General features: G+C 45.7%; 2 protein-coding genes across 3 annotated transcripts in view; one reads left to right on the forward strand and one right to left on the reverse strand.

The window, feature by feature from the left end:
- Nucleotides 1–11,896, reverse strand: part of GRB2 (growth factor receptor bound protein 2) — a 54,596-nt gene extending 42,700 nt beyond the window's left edge. Inside the window, exons 1-2 of one of the 2 annotated variants that reach the window (XM_039390236.1) lie at nt 11,825–11,896; nt 1,886–2,105 (exon numbers count right to left, since the gene is read on the reverse strand). In XM_039390236.1, coding sequence (XP_039246170.1) covers nt 1,886–1,963 — 78 coding nt within the window. In that variant the 5' untranslated portion in view covers nt 1,964–2,105; nt 11,825–11,896. Of the gene's footprint in view, nt 1–1,885; nt 2,106–6,774; nt 6,925–11,824 lie in introns of those variants that run through there. The other variant, XM_027749807.1, reaches the window with a different exon arrangement.
- Nucleotides 11,897–14,398: 2,502 nt separating this feature from the next.
- TMEM94 (transmembrane protein 94) overlaps nt 14,399–24,184 on the forward strand; it is a 48,477-nt gene continuing 38,691 nt past the window's right edge. Inside the window, exons 1-2 of the mRNA XM_027749805.2 lie at nt 14,399–14,490; nt 22,569–22,695. Coding sequence (XP_027605606.1) covers nt 22,672–22,695 — 24 coding nt within the window. The 5' untranslated portion in view covers nt 14,399–14,490; nt 22,569–22,671. The remainder of the gene's footprint in view (nt 14,491–22,568; nt 22,696–24,184) is intronic.

Consider the following 24,184-nt stretch of genomic DNA (forward strand, 5'->3'; position numbering starts at 1 on the left):
AAAGTAGGAAAATCCCTCTGTATTTCAGGAAAAATACAGTTATAAATGCAGTGTAACAGCATACATACCACCTTGTGTCTATTTGTGAGATAAAATTTGTACCTATGGGAGAACATCAAGTGGATAGGACTCCAGAACATCTTACTATCAGCCAATGTGCAGAGATGCAAGACTTTTATCACAGACTGAACTTTAAAAAGTCTAAAAAAAGTTATATTTCCTTTAATTCTCAGATAAGAACATATTTCTAAACAAATGCAAATTTTAGAAGACATTTTTTCAGGTACTTCAGCAAACTTCCACACCAAACTAGACTAAAAGAGTTGAGAATACACTTTAAAATAAACTTCATTATACTTAATTCTTCCTTCCTGTTCAGCATTTTCTACAAGCTGATTTTAGCTGTGCTCTACTTCAAATACACTGTAAAAGTTGAGGGCAATTAGTAGTAACCCAAAATAGAAGAATACAGCTCAGGTTAAAAAAAAATAAATGCAAGGTTATCACAGAAGGCTTATAAAATTTTTGACAGTCTCAAATGTTTAAAACAACCAAAGGAAATATTCTGATAATTTACACACACTCTGGTAGTGAGGTGTACAGGTCTAACAGGAGCTTTTAGGCCAATTATGGGTCAGGGATGCATATAGATGCAATTATTTTATAAGTTAACAGTCTCAAAGCAGGATATATTTTTGCAGCCTTTATCTGTTGATGGTCACATGCTTTAAACAAAGCCACAGTTATGTTATTGAAATATCAGCTACCAAAGACATATATTAAGTTTATACACAGAGGTTATTTTTTTCCAACTTATCTTAAAATAGTAGTTAAAAATTAAGCCCTTCCTTGGCAAAAATGTTGAGCAGATGAGTAATCCCACTGAGGTCTGCAGGACTTGATTTGTCAGCATACACACAGTTACATCTGCAGAAAGGCACCTCTCAAAACTGCTTTGACTCAAAGCATTTTAGAAAAAAGCAGCTTAAAAATACTTTAATATTAAAGACATCACACTAGGAAGGTAAAGACCACCTTAAATGTTTATAGAGAATGGTGACTCTGAATGAGCTCCATTAAAACATTCTGCAATACGGTCTTATTCCTTGGAAGCAACAAAGCCCTGAGCTCTGCTTCACTGAGGCCAAATCACTATGGATTTTTGCATTTTACTCCCCCTCCAAAATAAAATTTTAGGCTTGTTCTGTGTGTCCAGTTTTATTAAAGTTTTAGAAATTCAAATATTTTTCAAATTCCAGCAATATAGCCAAGATGAAGTCCTAAAAGCCTTTGATATATTGAAAGAACTATAGACCAAAATTCCTCTAATGCACTTCAACATTCACTTACATCTGCACAGATCCATTAAATATTCAGCCACAAGCTTATCACTCGAGTTCATCGGGACTGAAGATAAAACTCAGCTTCAATATTTGACAGCCTGATGCTAAAAGATTATCTACCGAGAAATAATCCAATCACTGTTCTTTGATACTGGGATCCTTGGCAGGAGGCAAGGAAGAGGAATACCAAATGAATCTTGATTATTTTATGGGGCTTCCTCTCATAAGGGGAATTCAGTGTAGAGACGATCTTCTACTTCTGCTCGGTATTGTGTTTATGACTAAGTTTTCAAATATTCCAGTCTCAGAGGAGAGTCTTTAGAGACCGGGACGCATGCTTAACACTGAAATGAAACGGCTTCTCCTGCTCTTCGAGAGGTGTGACTGAGATTTCGGAGATCTTGAGGCTCCCTATTAAAAGGAGATGGCGCTCCCCGGGGACCCACAAGAGCGTCAGGTCTGACGGACAGGAAGAGGCTCAGAGAGCAGCCGAACAGCCCAGGGGTAAAGAGGAACCTCCCGAGCCCTCACCCTCCACCTACCTTAAGGACATCTCCCCGCTTGAAGCTCAGCTCGTCATCCGCCGTGGCTTTGAAGTCGTACTTGGCGATGGCTTCCATGCTGGGGCTGCCGCGCCCGGCGGTGCGGGCGGTGGGCAGGAAGCGCTCCCCGAAGCCTCCGCTGCTCCCGCGGCGGCTCCCGGCTCCGTGCGAGGCGCCGGCCCCGTCTCTCACATACAGGGAGGCCGGGGGACGATCCGCCCTAGGGGAGGGGGAGGAGGAGGAAGAGACGGGCCATTAGGGGAAGTGGCACGGATCGATGGCCGGGGCCGCGCCCAGCGCCGCTCCCTCCGCCCGGCGCGGCCGCCGCCGCTTCCTCCCGCTGCCGCTCGCCCGGGCCGGGCCCGCCCCGAGTGACGCGTCCCGCGGCCAGTGACCAACCCGCCGGCCCCGGGGGCGGGCCCGGCACCGACCCGCCGGGAGACACCGCCGGCCCGCGCCCCGGGGCTCAGAGAGCTCCGCTGCCCGCGGGGGAGCCGCGCCGGGCGGGTCCGCCCCGCTCCCGCCTCTCACGGGAACCCTCCCGCTCCTCGCATCGGGGATTACGGCGATGTAACGGGGGCACGGCCCGCGGGGGAGGTGGGCGGCGATGGGCGAGGGGATGCGCTGCGCTCCCACCACACGCTGCCCTGGGAAAGACCCGTGCGGAGACGCAGCCTGCACCCATGGCTTGGGATCCATGGATTTCTTCCATTCATACGGCTCGGGCAGATTTAACGACAGCGAGTTAGACAAAGCAGAGAGTGCTGCCGGGTTCTTGGAATTGAAATGCCTGTCAAAGTGTCCTCAAATAACATTACACAGAGACAAAAGTTTGGGCTCACTCGAACATAAAAGCAACCACCCTGAAATTCCAGGGTTTTGAGCAGCAGAACACGTTAAAAAATATTCATAAGCACAGTGTGAGGCACAGGTTTGTGTATCTCTTATGGGCCCAGAGAAGAAATTACACACTGAAAAGGCTTAAATCTTGATCTCAGGTTATAATAGGAAGGATTTAATCTAACTCCAGCTACACTTGATAGCAGAGAGGGTAAACAATCCGAAAAAAAATACAGTATACAAGTTAAAAACCATGAATATTCTCCCGAAGAACAAGCAGAGAGCTGGTACTTGTCAATGACAATTCAAGACAGGAGAGATCTGACAAACACTGGTGAACCCACGCACCTGCTAATTCAGGCTCTGTGGTTGCAGCCCAGAAAGAGCCCTGCTGCATGCAAAGGCAGCAGATGGCAACAGTAATTTCTGATTTCAGAGAAAAACATGCCTTACATAAATGCAGCTCAGCAATTAATACACTTATATTCCACGAGTCCCATGTTTGCCCAACCTTGAGCTCCCTGTAAAGAATAACGAAGGTCAAGGCAAACACCAGAACTGAGATTCTATCACAGGAATCTGGCAGAATGAGAAGAGGTAGGTACAGGATTTACCTTGATCAAAAAAAAAAGACCAGCTTAGCATGAGTCCCCACGTGGACAGAGCTCTGGGATCTCTCTGGTCCTCCCACACAGGGATACCAAAACATCAGCAAGACTGACAAGGCTGTCAGGAGCCAGGAAGATCCCCAAGCTGCCTGTGCTACCCTGACTGGTGGAAATAAATACACTGTATCCAAGCTTCCACCAGTACACATATTTAAAGTCATCCAGTGTATCACCCGAACTGCACTGGTAATTCTAAAAGACTTAATTTTAAAGGTGATGAAGAAGCACCTTTCTGATGTGAGCCTTCCACACCACAGCAGCACACTCCCACAAACAGCAACAATAACTTTCCTTCACCAGAAGTATTTTCCCTTTGCCGCCTCTATTGTGTTGTGTTCACCATCTCATCTTTCCAACCTGGCCTCTTGGGGTTTTTTAACTGATGGTATTGATAATTTTCTGCCATTATTGCAACATTAAGGAGCAACACGAGTGACCACGTACGAAGCAATGGAAAATGCAAATGTTTGCTCAATGCTTGCACTGACACTGTCCTATACCTGTTATGGTGAACAGCACCTATTTCTATTCCTCCTTAAGTGACAAATACCAGTGGCAGCAACCTGTGGGTGTTTCTAACAGCACTGCACCACATGTGAAGATGTGTGTGATTATATGGGCACACAAACACCTTTCGGCTTGAAAACCTGGGGTTCCAAACCTAAGAATGTAACAGCAAGTTGCACAAATTAAAAGGCTCAGGCACATCTAAAGAAAGAAACTTCAGCTGGTAAATGTTCCTTTCTTTGGGGTACACAAGTATTGCTATCCAGTACTGTACTACCAGTGAAGAATTATTTTTAACTGAAGGGGTTAACACACAACTGCCTCAGAGAAACTGATGCAGCGTTTCCAAGAACTACACTGGCATTTCCCTGAGCTTAGCAGCAGCACAATATCGGGAAATTTTCCAGCACAATTCAAGATGAAAGAGATTCATCATGCAATTTTCTTTACACATGCATTGGGATTACTACCACCATCATACATATTGTCAGCATATAAAGCAGTGATGTTTTCAGGTAACAATGTTAACAGCAGCTGCAGCCTAGAACAAAACTAACCATCCTGACTTCAGGCAAAAGCGTAGCTGAAGTTTAGGCAACAAACTTACATGTAAAACAGGGAAAAGCTTTGGAAATATTAAACCAAGACACAGCAAATGTCAGGAAAGGTAAACTCAGAATGTAATTCCCTTAAAGTCACTTAGAGAGCATTTGCTGTTCACAACCTTATTAAATAAGTTCTCACACACAGTCAGGCAGGTAATTATTAAAATATGAACAAATCAACTGCACGAGGGGAAAAATGAGCTTACTGGGGTAGGTCTGTGCCCACTGAGAGCACAGCTGTACATGCCTCATGCAGAGAGCAGGGCAGCAGGACATGTTACTGTAGTGAGCCCCAGCAGACTGCAAATGGAATAAGACTGGTATGAACGAATAACAGGCAATATATGAATACAATGATTACATGTTACAAAAATTACCAGGTGATCTTGCTAGAGGAATGACTAAGATTTCTCAGAATATCAATATCTCTCACCTTACTGTGGCTTAGAGCAAGACACTTCCTTTGCTCTTAAAAAAAAAAAAAAAAGTGGGGGGGAAAGGATGGAAAGGCAGCAGATGCAGCCAACAGTAAATGCTCAGCAGCAGTAGTGCTGCAGCTCAGGATGGAATATAAGTAATTATAAATACAAAACTCCCTGTTGTGGCCAACAGGAAACAATTCTCACTTGCTTTTTAACAGATATTTCAAAAGCCACACAGGCAAAGGTGGGCTTTTTACACTGCTCTTACAAACAGTATGTTTTTTAAACAAGAGAGAGCTTTCTCATTGTTCTCTTTCCACTGTTTTACTGCTCTTCTGGAAAATGATACAGGCAGGAATAGAACAGATAGTTTAGAAAAGCCAAAGCGAGGGAATAAAGAAGATACAATTAGTGGGAGATTTTGGAAAGAATCAGATCCTAAGCTTCATCAGCTGTTCTAGGACAAAACATTATTAAGGGTGGTGGAGAGAAAAATGTGTGGATACATCATCTGGAAGACATGCAGAAATGGAAGTGTCAGGCTGTAGACAAAAGAATAGAAAGCAAAAATTATACGGGCAGAACACTTATTCAAATTAGCCAAATAAGGAAGTATAACATGATAAAGGAATGAGGTAAAATCTAAATTCAATTATAAATGTATAAACCCCAGAACACTCAGGATCACAAAAGATACTCAGAATCCAGCAGCTTAAAGCCATTCAAATTCCTTAAGGACCGCATGACAACTCCAGATATCACTTACAAAACTAAGCTACAGCACAAAGCACAGATAATACTTATCAGATCAAAACATTTTATCAGGTAACAAAAAACTTCACCTCTGCCAAAACTTATTTGCTAGCACGTTTTTTTTTCTTATTTTAAACTGCATAAAGTAGCTTTAAATGTCATGAGCTTGGCTGGCACTATGAAATACTCAAAACACTGCGTGACTTAATCAACATAAGAGATGATAATAACTGAAAGGTCTTTTTTGGTACAAATTCTCAATATCCAAAGTTTGCATAGAAATGGATTACAAACAACACCGTGTTTGAAGATTAACCATCTGTGATCCTTCAGATTTTGTCCCTTGACCTCAGGCATTTACTAAGTTTTAAAACAAGGAATTAACTTCCCTAAGCACTGTATCTATGAATTGCTCTCGCAATTATTAGCTGTGCTACAGAACAGTTTTCTCTTTAGGTTATAAAAGAGATGTCTGAGTCAGATGTTGTGGGAGTTAACAAGACTGCATCACTGTCTTCAGAGATCATTTGAAACTATATTGGCAAGTCGAACCTTACCCCCACAAAACCAACACTGGACGTCAGGCAGGAAGCTCAGAAAAGAAGGAAGAGGCTACGAGAAACACGTCCTTCTCCATCACAGAAACTCGCGTCTGAAGCACGACCCGAAAGGCGTTTAGAGACACAAAGGTAGGGGTGTTATCCTGCCTACATGGTGCTCAGCCTTTTAACCTCTGGGAGCGGCGCAAAGTTAGGGAGCGCTCTGTAGGGCATAGTAAAGATAAGCCCCGAGAACCACGAGCAAAGCACACTCCACAGCAGAGAAAAAAGCCCCCAAATGAGCCCGGGCCCGGCGGTCCCCAGCACGGAGCGGTACATGAGCTGGGGCTCCCGCCGAGCACACAACACAGCCCAGACCTTGTTCCATCCCCAGGGGTAGCAGAGGCCCAGGGTCGCGGGGCCGGCGCTGAGGCGGCTCCCAGCGCGGAGCACAGGCCGCGGCACCGGGGGCTCGGCGTGTGCGCCCCCCCGCCGCCCCTCCCCACCCAAGCCCGGCGGGCGCCGAGGGCCGCGCGCCCGGCCCGCCGCACTCACCGCGCAGCGCTGGGCGTTCCCGCCGCCTGCCCGGCCCCGCGCGGCCCGGCCCGGCCGCCGCTCCAGCGCCGCCTCAGCCGCCGCTCCTGCCCGGCCCGGCCCCCCCGCCCGCCGCGCCGCCGGCCCCGCCGCAGCTCTCGCGAGAGCCGCCCTGTCAGCGCCCTCCGCGCCGCCGGCGCCTGCGCGCCCCCGCCCCGCGTGCGGGCACGCCCCGCGCGTGCGCGTCCCGGGCTGCCCCGCCCCAGCCGCGGGAGTCACCGGGAATGACCGGGAATTACGGGAGTGCTGGAGGAGCCGGCGCGGAGGGGAGAGGAGCTATAGCAGATCTGAGCAGCGCGGGCCGTGCAATAGACCCGAAAAGAGGTGGCAGCCAGGCGGGGGCCGGGCTCTCCTCCCGGGCAACCGGCGGCAGGACGGAAGGACACAGGCTTAAGCTGCGCCTGGGGAGGGTTAGGTTGGACACGAGGAGGAATCTCTTCACAGAAGGAGTGGTTAGACAGTGGAAGGGGCTGCCCAGGATGGTGGTGGAGTCCTTGTCCCTGGAGATGCTTAAGGGCAGACTGGACGTGGCACTCGGTGCCATGGTCTGTATGACAAGGTGGTGTTGGGTCACAGGTTGGACTCGATGGTCTCAGAGGTCTTTTCCAACCTAACTGATTCTGTGATTCTGCTGTCGAGGCTCTGTTAACACCCCGGGCAGAAGGCCACGAGCACAGGTTTCCAGAGGTGAAACCACCCCAGCTTTGTGCAAAATATTTGCCCAGTTTATCAGTGTCTCCACTTTTCTGTCAGACAGGGAACGTACCACACCACGGAGCCAGCAAGGACAAAGCAGTTGAGAAGCTCCTGTAACTACCAGGGAAAACTCCCATTCCAGCAATACAGCCGAGCTTGTCCAGCTGGCACTGAAGGGTGTGGAGCTGCTCCCCAAGCTCAGAGCAAACAACACACCCCGTAGAGCCATTATTTGACACCTGCCACCCCTCACGAGCAGTGATTACGGTGCCCGTGCTGCAGGAATAAACACTGTGATCACACACTGCAATTACAAGGTGCACAGAGGGCAAAATTCACATTGCACAGGTGACTAATGCCAGGGTTTGCCTGGGTGACCCTCCTGACATTCTTTTGGCTTGAAAACACTCTAATTACAACATACAGTAAAGCAGTGTCTCAGGTGAACATCAGGCCTCGATCCCTAGATAAAGCCACTGAATAAAAAAAGCTTTCCTGTGGCTCTAGAGACCAAAGGTAGTTACATCCACACCACGACTAAAGTAAGATCAGAAAATATACCACAACCTCATGCAATTTGGCTTACAAACCATGTTCTGCAAACATTCCCCGCTAACATTCCCATTCTAAATGCTTAAGCAGCTTAAGGAAGATTTCTGGGATTAAATGTATGGTTTAAACCCTTAGCAAGACCATTTTCTCATCCTCATAGCACTGTACTTACAGGGATTTAACTTATTCCCAGATTTGGTTATTGGGGGAAGTGTGAATTCTCCCAATACTTCATTCAAAAATTGGAAAGGGTGGAGAAAAGGAGCTTTAGGGGTTGAAGATGTTACAAATGTTTCAGACATTCTTTCTGAGAATACAGAAAGGTGACAAAAAGACTGGTGAAATCCGAGCTAGATTCCAAGATCCCTCAAGTCCCCAGTACTTGTTCCTAGAACAGCCCTACAGAATCTCTGGTTTCACGTATGACCTCAAAATGGGGATTCAGAAGTTCTCAGTAAGCCTTCTGAGACGTTATTTAACTTACAGAAAAGTTAGAGGAGCTACTTTTAGCTGGAGTTGCAAAGCCAGCTATGGCCAACAGCTGCCAGTTGAATGACAGCTACTTTATGGGGCTGCAGCTGCCTGACTGTAAAAGGGCAGTCCTAGAAAATCAAACAAGCAACAAATTTCAGAGATAGCAGAGATCAGATTATTGCAGAAAGATAACTCCTGACTGAGGAGTTGCTGAGATCTACTTGCTTGCAAACCATGTAGATCGTTCTCCCAGCTTGCAAACAATGCTTTAGAAAAACACACAACTTACTGTGCAGCTTTACCTACAGCAAAAGCCAAAATCCTGACATAGCTGTGAGCAAGGGTGAAAAAGGCAACAGAGACATTGTTTTGCTAAAGGATCAATTTCAAATGGGTTTTTTTTGTAGTCTAAGAATAGCTTGAATTTTCTATGACAGCTCGTGGTGATAAAATATAATCCAAGATTAGCTCTGAGTATTTTAAGAAAGTAAGAAATATCTCGGTGTCTGACATTTCTTTTGCATACCTTTTTAAACTTCTCAGAGCACTCTGGGGAAATAAATGTATGGGTTTTGCTATCAAATAGATCAGAGGGATATTTGTTAAAATGTGGTGAGCAGCCACTCAAGGTTTAAAAGTGCTGCTTGGAATATTCATGTTAATACCATGTTCCTAAGCCCCTTCTCAAGATGAGGATCTGTGATCACCACAAACTACAATACACTACTGGCAATTTAAGGAACTTTGTGTTGCAATGGGTTTTTTTAACAGCATCTGGCACAATAATTGTAATAAAATACATGGCTAATGTGCACCTTTCTTCCTCTGACGCATTTCCTGCTCTCAAAGAACTGTAGTAACTTTTTTTTAAAGCAAGCCCCTGCCTGGCTCAGCACCTCTGAAGATGCTCAAACTTTCACGTTGTGATTCTGCATCCTACTGCTTCAGTTCAGGTACCACAACACCGTGTGTGTTGTGTGTAAGTTGTATCTGAACAGCCTGGACGTGAACCAGGACACAAATCTTCCTCCCATGGAAAACAATTCAGACAATCAGCCATGGGCAGTGTAGGAGAGATGTAGACAGGCCCTGATGAATTTTCCTCCAAGCTGAAGATTTACTGCCACCAGGCTGTTCTGGCAGCTGTGCAGGGACTGCCTGGCTCTACACCTCTGTCTGGATGTGGGGAACACAGTGGGTGCGGCAAATGGGGGAATGCCAGGAATGCAGGCACAGCAAGGAGGGGATGGGGCTGTTGATATTTGTTGCCTGAGCATTATCTTCTTGCCTTTTTCTTCTCATATCAACCCGTGTTGGCCTCAGTGTAATAACCAAATCATGGACATTATCCATATAATCCAAAAGTATTCCTTTTACTAGGTATTTGGGTCTGTCTTGGAGTGGAAGTTGCTTCACCAAACATGCCTGATGCAACCAAAGAGCAACAAATATGACCTGCTCTAGGAAGATGCTAAATACCTTGAAAAAAACCTAACACTGATGTTCTCAAGTCAGGCTACATGGAACAGGTGCCACTTACAGAATGGGCAACAAATTCACTTCCTTTGTCACTGTGTATTAAAATGGGCACCAAGCAAGCTTTTCAGGGAGTCTTCACTGGACTTCACTGGTATTACTGGAGTTTCTCTAAAACCTTAATTCAAGATCTAGGTTTCTGATCTATAGGATTTCCCCACATGTCCATATTTGGAACATTGTGTGACAGGACTAATTAGGGAATCAGACAGCAAAGCTAAGGAAAAAAAACCTGTCCAAATGTGTTTTCTGTGTCTGTTCTTGAGAGAGCAGGATTGTGAAGGGATTGGGTAACTACTTTGCTCTATATTGGCTATTTATTTCATTTTGTTTTGCAGCTTTGTGTTAGCACTAAAGGCGACAATATCAAAGGGATAGATGTATAATAACAGATAACAGATTTATACACATAAAACATACAAATATCCATATTCTTCAAACAGAGAAACAGAGGCATAGAGGGCTTGCCCAAAGCCATACAATAACTAATCACACAGCATTGGAAGAGAATTAGTAGTTTTTAACTTCTGAGCCTTGCTGTAACCATCAGCCAGCTGAAACCCTCCCAGTGCTCTGCCCTGACTTCTCACACACGCTGAACTGTTATCACAACTGTCTCTGTGAATCTGCCTGAGTGCAGCAAATAAGTGTTGGGTGCTTGTGACCCAGACAGAACAGCTGATCTGCCAAAGCAGCCTCACAGTTTTACTCGTTACAGATCTCAGGAGCACTTGTGAAGCAGCTTAATCACCATGTGACAAACAGGGGCTGTTCTGGCTTTTGTAGACCAGGAGACAAGAAACTTAACTTAGCCTGAAAACTAGCGGAACAAAGGTCCAAACCAAACCCACCCATGAGTCTTACACTAAAGCTCAGTAATAAAAGCAGATTCCCTTCCATGTCACATGTGTTTCTATGGACACAAAGAAAGGACAAGATTATTACAAAAATGACTATGTAGGAAAAGCTGCTCTACCTGGGACCTGCAATAGCCATTAAGAAATGAAACAATAAAATCACTTGGCTGGGGTCATCCAGAGCTGCTTAAGCTCTGAAAGAAATCTGTAAAAGAGAAGCAGATCCAACTACAGTGTGTCATCTGCCCTTTCGTTAGTACAAAAGGGCTTCTGCTTTCTTCCTTCTCCCAGTTCAGTACTCCATCATTTCCAGGACAGCTTGGAATTGTCAGTTCAATTACCTTTCAGTTTGGAGCAAAACAAAACAGATGCTGTTTATTACTAAAAGGCAGAATCTCTCTCTTTTGAGGAATATCTCTTCTCACTTATTTTTTATAATTAGACATTGAATTATGTGCAGCCCATTTATTAAGCAATACACAGGAGCTGGGAAGTAATATAATTCAGCTAAAATGAAATACTACCTTCATTCAGCTTTGGTAAAGGTGTTGGTCAACTCAACTACTGCTTTTAATTTTCAAGATTCAGCTTTTGTATCAATCTTCCCCTTTTAATTCCTCTTATCATTACACACATTAGAAACACGGTAATTTCTTAGCATCTGTCAAAAATGTGCAAAGGGGTGGAGGAATCAGACAAACAGCACCTGCCTGTTTTAAACAATACAGGATTTTCTGGCTGATTTAATTATATTACTTTGCACTACTATTCAGAAATGCTACTCCTCAAATATTAAAATGCAACTTCAACGTGTTGTCGGAGAAAAAAAAAAAAAAAAAAAAAAAGAAAGAAAGAAAGAGGCAAAGAAAGATTTTGGTTTTTTTTGCATACAATACCTGATTTAAAGCGGTCCTACTGAGACGTTCATGTTTGCTCTACCCGCAGCAGCCACGCTGACGAGGGCTGACTGAAAGGCACATGCAGGGAGGTCAAATAGTTCCCCCGGATCCGTCGGGCAGCACCAGCCGCCCCGAGGCGGAAGCTCACTGCAAAGCCAGCCCGTCCCTGCCCATATGTTGTGGCCCCAGAGGAGACGGCGGATCCCTGCGCTGAGACACGGGGAGCATGAAATTAAGCCCTTTCAGACCGTCCCCACAGGCCCGCAGGAGCTGCTTCGTTTCTGTAAGCTCACCTCCTACCACAGTGATACAGGAGGCCTTTACACACGGTGAAACGGTTCCAAGAAATGTAAGGATGTGAGAGGAGAAAAGCACTCGAGGAATAGTTTTAATAGCTGTTTTGAAGTAAGGATGGGAAGCAATTCTTATCTGCAGGCAAAATTGATTGAGCTGCACTTTCCATACCAGAATATTATATTACTATAAGCACCCAAAACTAATATGACCTTGTTTACTTGTAGACCATTTGTTCACAATTCTGTAACATTAAAAGATAGAGAGGATGATGACTTAACATAAGATAGAGTTTTATAAAACAGGTCTTTATAGCACAGTTCTCTGATCCATAAAATCCTACCGGTTTAGTGCCTCTTGAATACTTCACATCACCTGCCTTTGAGTTTCCCCTTTGTCATCCAGTATTAGAATACACGGGAAAAATGCTCTCTGGATACCTGTCATATTTCTGAATCTGTAGGAACACTGTCCAATCCAAGAGTGTTTCTGCTCCTCCAACCAGCCAATGTAATAATGCATTTTGAAAACGTTTTTTCACTTAATCCCAAGATGCAAGCACAAAGTCCCTAAAGCACTGAGGTGAGCAGTTAGATCAGATTTACCAAGGAGGAGATAAAGGCACAAACAGGTTAAAGCTCCAGCTGCTGAGCCCCTGTAACTGCACATTTCATTGACAGAAATTCTATAGACAGTGCACCTGTGAGTGAAAACAGGGTTTATTAGGGGCTTGTTTAAGACCCACAGGGAATCAGTGTCAGAGGCAAGATTACCCAGACTCCAGAGCTCTGTTCCAAATGTATCTTTACTCTAACCTTTAAAACCTTCTAGTAATTCAGTAGATTTTACTGGGGTGGAACAATCCAAAGAGGAACTACGGAAATGCTTGTGCAACACTAAGCACAACTCATGATTTTATGTTATTACAATTCCAGTTGCACGTTTATCTCCTTCCCCTTCCTTGTACTGTCTCTAAACTACACCATAAACTCCCCAAACCTACCATTTTATTTTCTTCTAAGACACCAAAGCCCCTTTCAGTGTCACTCAAGTTTTGTGGTTGTTTTTTTTTTTTTTTTAACTGATTCTAGGGAATTGTTCTGGGTAACAAGCTCAGGAAAACCAGGAATTCCATGGTCTTCATTTTCCTCACCAAAATTTAGATTGCTTTTAAAAGAGCTAAAATCACACCTGTAGAGTCCTGCACTGTGTGTAACCAGACACTGTTAAAGTAAACTGTCCCAAAGCAGTGCAGAGTTCACTCCTAAAATGCTACATTCTTGTTCTAAATTGCATCTGCAGGGAAAGCAGCACAGAGCTTAAGCTCTTTGTACAACTGATTGCCATAAAATTGCAGACAATTGCACCAGGCTTTAGCATCTGTAGTTTAGCCTGCTAATGAATATGAGCTTTTTTAACAAGGTATCTCACATGGGAACTGTCACATCGCAACCTGGGATAATAAATACAAGCTCCACAATGAACTGAAGGAACACGGAAGGAGGTAAAACTAAGGGACACTCGTCTTTTAAGTTTACCCAGTCAAAGAAGAGAAGCCCAAACCTCTGCGTGCAGAGGCACAGCAGTGGGACACCTCTGCCTCACGCCTCCGGCTTCCTTTCCAGATCCTGCAGAGGCTTAGATTTCATGACAGATTATCGGCTCGGTAGGTTTGTGTGCTCGCTCCTGCCAAGGTTTCCTGTGCCCCTGGCACCCGGCGCGTTCCTGCACCTCACGGCTCACCCCAGACTGCCAGTCTGCTAGTTCTCCACGGCAAAAGTGGCTTTTCAGAGGGAGATCTGCAGGTGTCACCCTCCTCTTGCGGGTGTCACTTCCTCCCGTGGCAGCACAGCGCCTGCAAAGGGATCCCCCTTCTCCCTCGCCCCCTTCCCTGGGGCACCCACCGCGGCCCGCCATCGCCAAGGGGACGGAGCCTCGGGGAACGCGCCGCTCTGGGGCTCTCTCCCCATGCCCTCTCCCGTCCCCAGCCCAAAGTCACTTCGCTGCCCCCGAGCACCGTCCCCCGACCCCCCACGGCCGCCTCAGGGTGCCCCTTGCCAGAGGTCACCGCCTCGCCCGCCACCCCCTCAGCGCTGCCGCCCGTCCCGCCCGCGCTCCCCTCACGGCTTGCCCCGACCTGCCGCCAGGGCGGGTGCTCGGCTTCGCGCGCCACCCGCTCCGAGCCAATCACGGCGCGGCGTGCGGGCGGCCGCGCGGGCTCGCACCAACCAGGCACCGGCTTCTTGCGGCGGCCCCGAAGCGCCCCCGCGGGTCCCCCGGACCGGGGCGTCCCGCCTGCCAGTGACCGTGATGGCGGCCCCGGCGGCGCGGCGGGCGAGCGGCCCCGCCGGCAGCGCCCGGCGCGGCGGGTGAGTACGGGCCGGGCGGCGGGGCAGGGCCGGGCTCCGGCCCGCCGGGGAGCGCGGCCGGGGAGCCCTCATCTCAGCTACCGTGGCGGGAGGAGGCCCGAGGCGGAGCCGGCGGCGGTCCCGCAGCCCCGCGGCCCCATTCCCCCGCACTGCGCTGGAGCGTTACCAAACAGCTTAGGAAGGAGAGGAAATTAAAAAAAAAAAAAAAAAAAAAAAAAGGACAAAAAAAAAGGGCGCTGCAAACACGTGTTGGCGGCTCGGATCAACGGCGGGGCTTCTCACGCAGCTGCGGGACGGGCTCCGGCTCGTAGCGGGCTCGGAGCATCCCCCGGGGGCAGCGGGCAGCCAGGCCGGGGGGTCCCCGGGGGTGCCCGAGAGCTGTGGGAGCGCTCGGAGCAGCCGCGCTTTCACCCACCGCGTCAAGATTTACTGTCTGGTCCCAAATTCTGGCTAATCCACCAGGGTTTGTCCAGACCCCGCTGACAGCCGGGAGAGCAGCCCCAGCTCAGCCGGTTGTTTCACCCCTGCACCTATCTCCTGGCAGCGTTCTGATGAGCAGAAGTTCGTGACACGCTTGGGTTTTGTCCCCAGATGTCCGCCTGTTCTGCTTCCGAAAGATCCATATAGTTCTTGGGTTCTGCTCGTCTGTTGTTCGGGAGCTTTCTCCTATCAGGGTAACACGGGCCATTACTGATAAGGAAAAGCCTAACGAATCCCAGTTAAAAATACATAAAGCATGAGAAGTTTGTCTTAGATGATATGATCTACCCAGAAGATTGGTAGAGAGGAAGGAAAAATCCATGGGCAGGAGCAGACAGTGTTTTAGTTACCCATTTAAATCTCACTGAGTTTTCATGGGAAATTTTGTGGGACAGAAGAGTTTCTTTAAGTTTGTCTTATCAGTCTAAAAAGTTACCAAGATAGCAGCAGAGAGCATAAGCACACATCCATCTTCCTGAGGCAGCTACCAAGTAATAGATATTTTCACACTTTCTGAGAAAAGGAGGCTACTAAGGCATGCTTGTCCAAAATCATATTATTTCCCCCAACAATTGTAGAATAAACAGAATAGAACAGACAGCTCATACACAATGAGGTACAATAGCATAGTAGTACACAAGCTCTGTGAAACACTTTAGGTTACTTAGAAATGTGGGTTTCTATATAAACAAACTGTTACTCAACAGCTGCTATACTGCATTAAACTACAGGGCTTGCTGAGATATAGCAAAATGTGAATAACCTAGCAAGCAAACTAAATTTACTTTCCAAGAAGCCTACTTACTGTAGGCATACATAAAAATAGCTACACGATGCTGATTTTATGCAAGATATATTTTGTTCTTTAGAGGAGTGGTTTATATTTCTCTCCTATCTTTTACTCAAGCGTACAAAAAAATTTATATAATATTCTTCTTAACCAGGCCTCTTAAATAAACACCTCGCCAACATTTTTTACCTGATGAGAGGATTAAGATATTAGTGCTTTTAGCCTCAGTCACAAAACAAATCAATATTGCTGCTCAGTTGGAACCAAAAAAACAAACCTTCGTCCTCTAATCTTCACATTGTAGCTCTGTTTATGTCTCTGTGCCTCTGAGAGTCCTCTCTCAGTCCTACCCAAACTAGGTGCTGGAAGCCACCACAACACTCAAAGACCTGCCTGCCCCAGGCAGAAGCACAGCCCCAGTTAGGAAGAGGTGGGTTGGGAGGGTTTATATCTCCCTGTGGCTGGGTGGGAGCAGGGCCAGGGGCCACAGGGGATTGGCCAAAAGACAAATCCTTCTGTAGGATTGGGCCAAAGAGAGTGTCCTGGGCTCGGGCAGCATCGTCCTGCACCCAGAGCTGTGGGAGCAGCGTTTGCTTGGGGTGGGAGGGGTTGACATCTGTGACAATGCATGGGACAGTTTGTACACTAAATAGGGCACTTTGGATCTCTGGAATGCTCATGAGTGAATAGTGGAGACAGGTTCTTAAGGAGCTGCTGTTTCACAGTAGAGTGAGGCAGCTCACTGCCCTATTTCTAGACACTCTTCATCCTACACGTGTTCATCATAAAACTTTCATGGGGCTTGTTGTGAGAGTAACAAAATACACAATCTGCTGAACTGCTCAGTGCCTTTTCTACAGAAGGGCTGTGCTGGGCTTTGAATGAAGGTATGAGCTTGATCTTAATGGCCTTCAGGTGCTGGGCCTGCTCTGGGGAACTCCCAGAAAACACCTTCCCATGGCATGGTGTTTGTTAAACATCTCCAAATGGCAAATGCTGGTGTAAGAATGTTTTGGGTTTTTTTTCCTAGATTTGCTGTCAAACTATGCATACAACACCCTTATTTATAAACTGGAATGGAGAGAAAAAGCTGCACTTTTATCTGTCAGTCAGTGTATATCAGCAAAAATTGGTTTGCTAGAAATTCCTATAAATACAGCACAAGCTTCTTTATTTTATTTTGTGCCACTGCCTTTTTGTGGTTTTCTAGGATTTCAGGATTATTCCTTTTTAAACGGAGGTAGTTATACAATCCTGGTTACCATAATAACCAATGCCATGATGATGAATGACAGCTGTCACTTTTGCAGTGAATTCATCCATAGATTTGCTGTAAAATTTTCTAGTTGTCATTAAAGACATGGTGCTTCAATACAGATGATGTCTCATCCTTCTGTGGGAGCTGAAGGGGCTCTTACACCTTTCAGAATTGTGCCTTTTGTTGAATTTTTCACTTTGATCCAGACTCTCCACATGCTCTGTCTTTCTGTGGCAGGCAGTACCTGAAACAGAAAAATAAAGTGATCCTTTAATTCCCAAACACTCTTTTCTTTTCTTAACCAAGTGAGGAAATATGAACACAGCAAATATTTTTCAGATTTACAGTACCTTAATTTGAAACAGTATCAGCCCCCATGGAAACAGTGTGGTAGACTAAACTAGTTTGATCATTCTTTTGATCATATTTCTTTTGATCAATTGCTTCTCAACTCACCAGAACAAAATTAAAACAAAAATAAAAGTGTTCTTTCAATTGTGGAACATCTTGTTTGACCAATCTTAATCTTGCAAGTAAACTGAAGGTCTGACTCTTCTGAGTGTTCCAAAGTCATTCCTTACTCCCTTCTCCCTCTTTGTTGCTCAGGTTTCATTTTAAGCCACAACTGTCTTTTGAAACAGTCCAATGTGCAAGTCCTGAATGTGCTGAAGAAAGAAGGAAGGAGTCAGAGATATTTTTTTATTGGAAAGCTCTCGGCAAGTAAGGTTAAAACAAAGAATAATTTCACCTCCAAAAGGCACACTTGTAAGTCGAAGACAAACTTTTAAGTTCATTTCGAGTTTAATCCTGTTCCTGATTCAATGTAGAACAGATCTCTCTCCGAATCTTCTGAATTTAGGAAGGGAAGCGGAGCCTCTGTGAAATCAGCTCCTGATTCTTCCCAGGCAGGCTCAAATGAGATATTTGATTGCTGCTGAGTTGATAGTACTTAGCACATATACAACACAAATTGAGAAGATCTCACTTTACAGATATAATACATTTACTTCACAGTCTCCCCCTTAAGCAGATGTGGATATCCCTGTCCGCAGTCTGGGGTTATCGAGGCAGAGAATGTTTAGCTGGCCCAAATTTTTTTTCACAAGCACATACTGAAGCCAAGAAGTGTGGCTGCCAGCTCCTTTGCTGTAATTATTCTGTGCTCTCAGTGGGTCTCAAAGCAATTGACAGTATCACTTGATGCACCTTTGGAAGCCCATTTGTCAGCAAATGTGCCTTTGTTGCAAATTATCAGGCAGACATCAGCTCCTCGTGAGTAGGAGACCGTATGGCTCTGCTGATATCAAAACAATCAGCCCAAATCGAAGCCATTTTCTCCAAGGCAGCTGCTTTTTTTGGTTATTATCTGTTCCCCCGTGTTTCTATTCTTGGTGACAGATCAGGCTTCTGTTCTTGAGGAATTCACTTTTGGCAGCAAGAAATGTTCACACTCCCCATCATTTTTCATAGACTAATCTGTGTTGGGAACTTTCAGTAAATAACATGAAAGCATCAGTGATTGAACACTTTAGGGAAAACAGTATCATTAGGTTGATTTATTTTTCTCCCTAAAGACAGCAGCTTCTGAAACACATTTTATTTCCAAGTGTCTATAGATTCCATAATTATCTGATCTTTCTGTTTGCTAGTTGTTTTGTAAGTTCTGTAAGTAATATATCATGCTGTATAGTTTCTTATTACATTTCGACACTGATACCTCATACTGATGTTGTGAGGTTTGGTTCAGTTATTGTGGTTTGAAATCCTTGGATTTCAAAGGAGAATCTGAACCATAATATTTTTACCTATATAAATGCACTACCCGTGTAAGACAGTATTATTCAAAAGATGATTAGGTGAAGAAAAGGGGGAATGGACTCTTGTAAAGTTCTGCTTCTGCTATTCAGAGGGATGTTCCAAACACTTGTTGATACTCAGATCCAGCTACAAGAGTTATTCAGGGCACTTCCAAACAGAAATGAGTTTGTAGGGATGGGAATGTATTTTCTGATTTGAAAAGGTCTGGGTATCAGATACACATGGCAACCCAGGCAGTGAACTCATTAATTCTTATAAAACAGAGATACTCTAAAGTGGATTGCACACCTCTCCCCACAGGTGTGGGCTAGCATTGGCTGAGTTTGGCATACAGGACTTCCAGGCAATTGGCTTGCTGGTAGGGATATATGCACTGGATTGTTTGGTGAACCCTGTGTTTGGTTTCACTCTTGCCCAATGATTTGGAAATATTTCTCAGGCTGAATGCAACATGATGACACCTGAACACCACATCCAGCCATTTCCAGGTTTCACAAACTGCTCTAGGCATGAAAATCCCAAGGAGGATGGAGTGTGCTGGGAAAGTGGAAGGGGTAAACTGGCTGCACTGGGAGTCTGTGGTGTCTGATTAGAGCAACCACAGCTTCAGGCATCTCTGATTGTCTGAATACTTGACGCCCTCTAACATGTTCCAGCAAAGCAGCCCCACTTCATTTCTGTCCTGCAGAGTGTAACATGTCGACGTGACTAATTGCCTGGGCAGACAGAAGAGAGATAAGAACAGGGAGGGCAGAGGGAGGCAGATAATCCAGTGTGGAATAGTAGTGCACAAAACTCCCAGGATGGGTGCAGAGGGTGGTGAGTCCCTGCAGCAGGGCAGGGATGATGGAGAGACACGTCTGGAGGTGGGAATTACAGGAGTCCCTGAAACAGAGGAGTCTGGGAGGGGAGCACACAAGGACCTTGTAGGGGCTGGAGTGAGTGGATGCACAACTCCAGAGATCCACAGACTGCCCCCCGAACTTATTAACTGCTTCAGCCTCATTGTGTGAAACTGTTTTCTGAGTGTTTGCAAGACCTCTGTAATGCATGTGAGGTTTTTAGTTGGAATGACATAATTCTTGCAGACGTTTTATTTTGATAAATTCTACATTTGAAACCAAGCACACAGATCACATTTTATATGGCTCCAGTGCCAGTCCAGGTGCAGAAATTGAGAGAGGTTGGTTTATCATTGTAGCCTGTCTTTGCTCTTCAGTTATCCTGATACTAAGATATCCCAACCTACTGGGATTAGCTGTGTTTGGAATTCTTGGTTTTAAATGAAAACCCGTTGTAAATTTGAAAAATGAAAGATTCTCCTCGTTTGGTGTATCCAGACTGGCACCAGAATGACTTGCCTTCTTGCTTTCTCTGTGTGAAATGTCTACAATCTAACCATTGCTGGTACCTTAAAGTGGGGATGTGAGAAAAAACAAGCTGCTTCTGGGCTTCAGGTCAGTTTGTTAAAATTTTGGAGAAGCCCTGAGCACGTATGGTGATGAAGCAGTGCTGCAGGCACCACTGATTATTTTCACAAGCTTTTGTTGTATTGTCCATTCTAACAGCTTTTAGAATTTCTCTAAATAAGGAATATTCACTCTTTCCAACCAATCTTTCATCTTTTTTAACACCCTTGCTGTGTTTCCTGCTTCCTAGCACTGAAGGACTTCAGGGTGGCATTCCCAAGCATGCTGATGATGTGCCTTGAACTCTAAGGAATGGCGTGTTTTGCATTCAGGATCACATTTCAGTTTGCTGCCTGAACCAGAATGTCACTGAGGGCAGTGCAGAGATCCTGCCTCCTGCTCAGTGCCTCCCTGCACAGCCCCCTGCCCTCCAGCCCACCCCAGCTGATGATCAGGGCTCCACAGGATGGGCACAAAGAGTCCAGGATGTTTTTTCTTGTTCTCCTTTTGTGACTTTGGCTTCCCAGTTACCCATTAGTGTCACAGATAACTGCTTTTGAAGTCCAGACCCAGAGAGAATTTCAGGGAATTAGCTTTGTTTGAACGAGTGAGAGCACAGTACCTAAGTCTTTAGTAGTTCTACTAATAAATCCTCTGTTGCAGGGGAGTAAGAAGAATAATCATGGATTTATTTCTTAGCCCTTTTGTTGTTAGTGACCATTTTCTCCTCAAAATCATCTCCTCTTGCCTTCCCTTCCCTTATACTGAAGTCACTCTCAAGTTAAAGGCAGAGGCTCTAAGCTGCTGTGTGCAAACACACAGAATTACATTTTCCTCCTTCCCACTCCCTACCCTTTACTGGCAGCTCTTTGTGAGCTTCTCTTCAGTAACTTTGTCTGATCCTCTCTTTGCAGTTGCTAATTGGACTGGCAGGGATATGAAGTGACTGCAAATAACTTCATTCCCTCGGTGTGTGCACGTTGGAAGGGTCACAGAACAGAAAAGCAGGGCAGAGTCCAGACTGGTGTCTTGTGCCAGCCAGCCTGGCAGCCAAAAAATGGCACTTGCAGGTGCTGGTTGTGGTACTGCAGGCAGGGCTTTGATAACCAGCACTCTGAATGCTGAATGTCTGCTCCTTCCCAGAATGCAGGTGCAGGACTTGCCTGCAGGAGAGGAAATTCCGAAATCTAACTCTGCAGAGTGGGAGAGTGACTTTCTGAATAAGCTTCGGATGCCTTTTGTTTCCCTTGAAATGATGTGGCATTGTGGAGAGCTGTGCTGTGACTGCCACGAGGATGGGATCTGCAGAATCCACCTTCTATGAAGAAGGCAGTGTGGTATAGACCAGGGTAGTAAATCCCAGCTGGCAAAGGCCAATCCTGTTGTATCTGGGAGATGTGTGGGTGGTTTGGGTTGATTTGCATATCTAGCTGCTTCCTTGTTTGTTTGGATTTAGGAGAAGTCTGTGTCCAAGCCCTAAGCTTGTGTATGATATTAAAAAATAGAACCAGGAGTTGCTAACCAACAAAAAGACTTTCCCAAGACAATCATAGCATAATCTTATAATCTCTCATTGTGTTTATATGCAAGAGAATCCTCTAGAGCAATGCACACAGGTCATTTGTTTTGACCAGAAAAGGCATTTTGCATATGTGGCAGGAGAACAAATTTGTGCTATGGGAGTTAAAGGGGAGGATGAGCTAGAAGAAATTCCAGAGCTGCTTCCTACCTCAGTTCTGTTAGAGTCCCAGTTTTGCTACAAAGAGAAAAGATCCCTGGTCATCTGGAGTTGTTTTTAGGATTTCTAGCCTACTCATTGGTGGTCAGATCCAGGCTCAGCCCAGCAGCAGAGCCCTGTCAAAGGTTGGATGTGTTGTTCAGCAAAGGGGAGTATCATTACTGCTGGCTCCATTAGAGATTAGCTGGACAAAGCTCCTGGTAGATAAGGGTAACAAGACAAATAGCCCTGGGTGACAGCATGCTCCAACACCTGGTGGAATCCAGTGCTCTGTCAGCTTTTTTTTGGAGGCTTGCCCAAAAGCCTGTCAAGGCTGCAATAATACTCTTACTCTGCGCTGCAGGGAACTTAATTCACCTACTGATACACAAAAACTGATGCCAGTTTTTGGGCAGACTTAAGCTACTGAGGTCAGTTCTGAGTATGGGGTGGGTTGATGTACTATTAGAAGCACTTTCAGCTCCCTGGTTTTCCTTCTTTTAGAGACCAATCCTGTACTTTGAATGTTGTGAATTCCATCGCTTTCTTGTCCTAAAGGAAGCGATGTGGGAGACTGACTGACTGCTTCCCCTTCTGTTCCCACAGATGGTGATGTGGTAAATGTAGCCAAGCTCTTCTCTGCGTAGGAGACATTCTCCCCTGAGGAGCAGTCCCCTTCTGCTGGACATGCTCACAGAACTGCAGAGCCATGGACCTCAAGGAGAAGTGTCAGGTAGGTTTCCTGATAAGGGTCACACCCGACTTAAATGTGAGTCCTTTCAATTGTCTTTCATTATTTTGGGTCAAGACTCCCCATTTGGCATTGTTGTTGTATGGTTTCATATTAATCCGTGGTTAGTATCAAAGTTGAGAGTCCTGTCACCTTCACATCCCTCGGGATGGACGTGCTCACATCAGTAGGGGAATCCTTTGCAGGCTGGGACTGAGGCACCACAGTGGAACAACACAGGTGAGCTGTGCACTGTCACACCTGCTGTGTTCTTCTTGAGCTCTAGGGTAGGGCTCCATTCCCCTGGACACTCAGCTCAGCTTTATTTGAGGGGCTGAATTCACTGTGAAGATTTTTTAAATAAACTGAGGCAATAAAATCATCTGAGTCCAGTTTTTCTGGTGGTAACTTGGGGTCTCAGCTGGCTCTGGTGAGAGAACATTCTTGGTTTTCCTCTTTGGTGTCCCTCTCCCCACCACACCATGAGCTTTTGTCTGGTGGGTGTCTGTTTTTCTCTTTGCATCCTTTCCTTGCTGTTTTGTTTATGGTGCTTCCAGCAGCAAGGAGTGTTTTGTTCATTAGTGCAAAGTACCTGTTAGGGAATCACCTAAACTCAGATCAGCTCTAAAAGGTACTACAGCAGTGTCAGTGACTTTAAAAGGTCAGTTTTCCACATCAGCTCTAGCACTTGCCCACTCACTGCTTCTTTGCTGGGTGTCTGTTCTGAGCTGTGCTGGACCAGGAAGGCCCGGGCTCACTCCTGCCCGACCCTCTTGGTGCTGCTGTGCTCAGAGGATGTGTTTGAACTGTGTTATTTTTTGTATCAAATTGCTGTATTACTACGGAGGTAACATTCCAGTGAGGATGATTATCTAATTATTCTCCTGTTAGTGACATCATGGGCTGATCTGGTATTGATCATTTAAAGGGATGACGCAGGGGTGTGTTCTGTGCAGGATCTGGAGCACCAAAGAGAGCAGGTCACAGCGGGGACACCATCACTGTAGGGCACTATTTTTAGTTCATCTCTGCCTTTCCCTTCTGACATTCTCCACTGCACAAGGCAGGAAGAGCAGATCAAATTGCTGGGCAGGCAGCAGCGTGGACAGTGTTGTAACAGACCTTTGAAAGGCCTGTTGGAAAGTGTCCTGACAAGGAGATTACAGGGGTAATCATGGTGTTCTCAAATCCTAACCTCCCCTCCTGACTTCCTGAAGTTTTTTCTCCCTCCTTTCTGAATGGGAATTAAAAGGGAAGGCAGGAGATCGCCACGCTCTTCTCAATAGGATTTTAAAAAACCCACAGATACATCCACTTGCTTTTACAACTTGTTTTGTTAGCAATCCCATGGCAGGGAGTTGGAGCTAGATGGTCTTTAAGGTCCCTTCCAACCTCAATCATTCTGTGATTCTATGATTCTATATTATTTGGGGTTAAGGAGTTTGCTCCTTTTTTTTTTTTAACACTGCAGATCCTTGTTTCATCCCCTTTA

The sequence above is a fragment of the Pipra filicauda genome, unplaced genomic scaffold (genome assembly GCF_003945595.2).
Source record: "Pipra filicauda isolate LSUMZ 115617 unplaced genomic scaffold, ASM394559v2 scaffold80_size11013439_pilon, whole genome shotgun sequence".
Lineage (NCBI taxonomy): Eukaryota > Metazoa > Chordata > Aves > Passeriformes > Pipridae > Pipra > Pipra filicauda.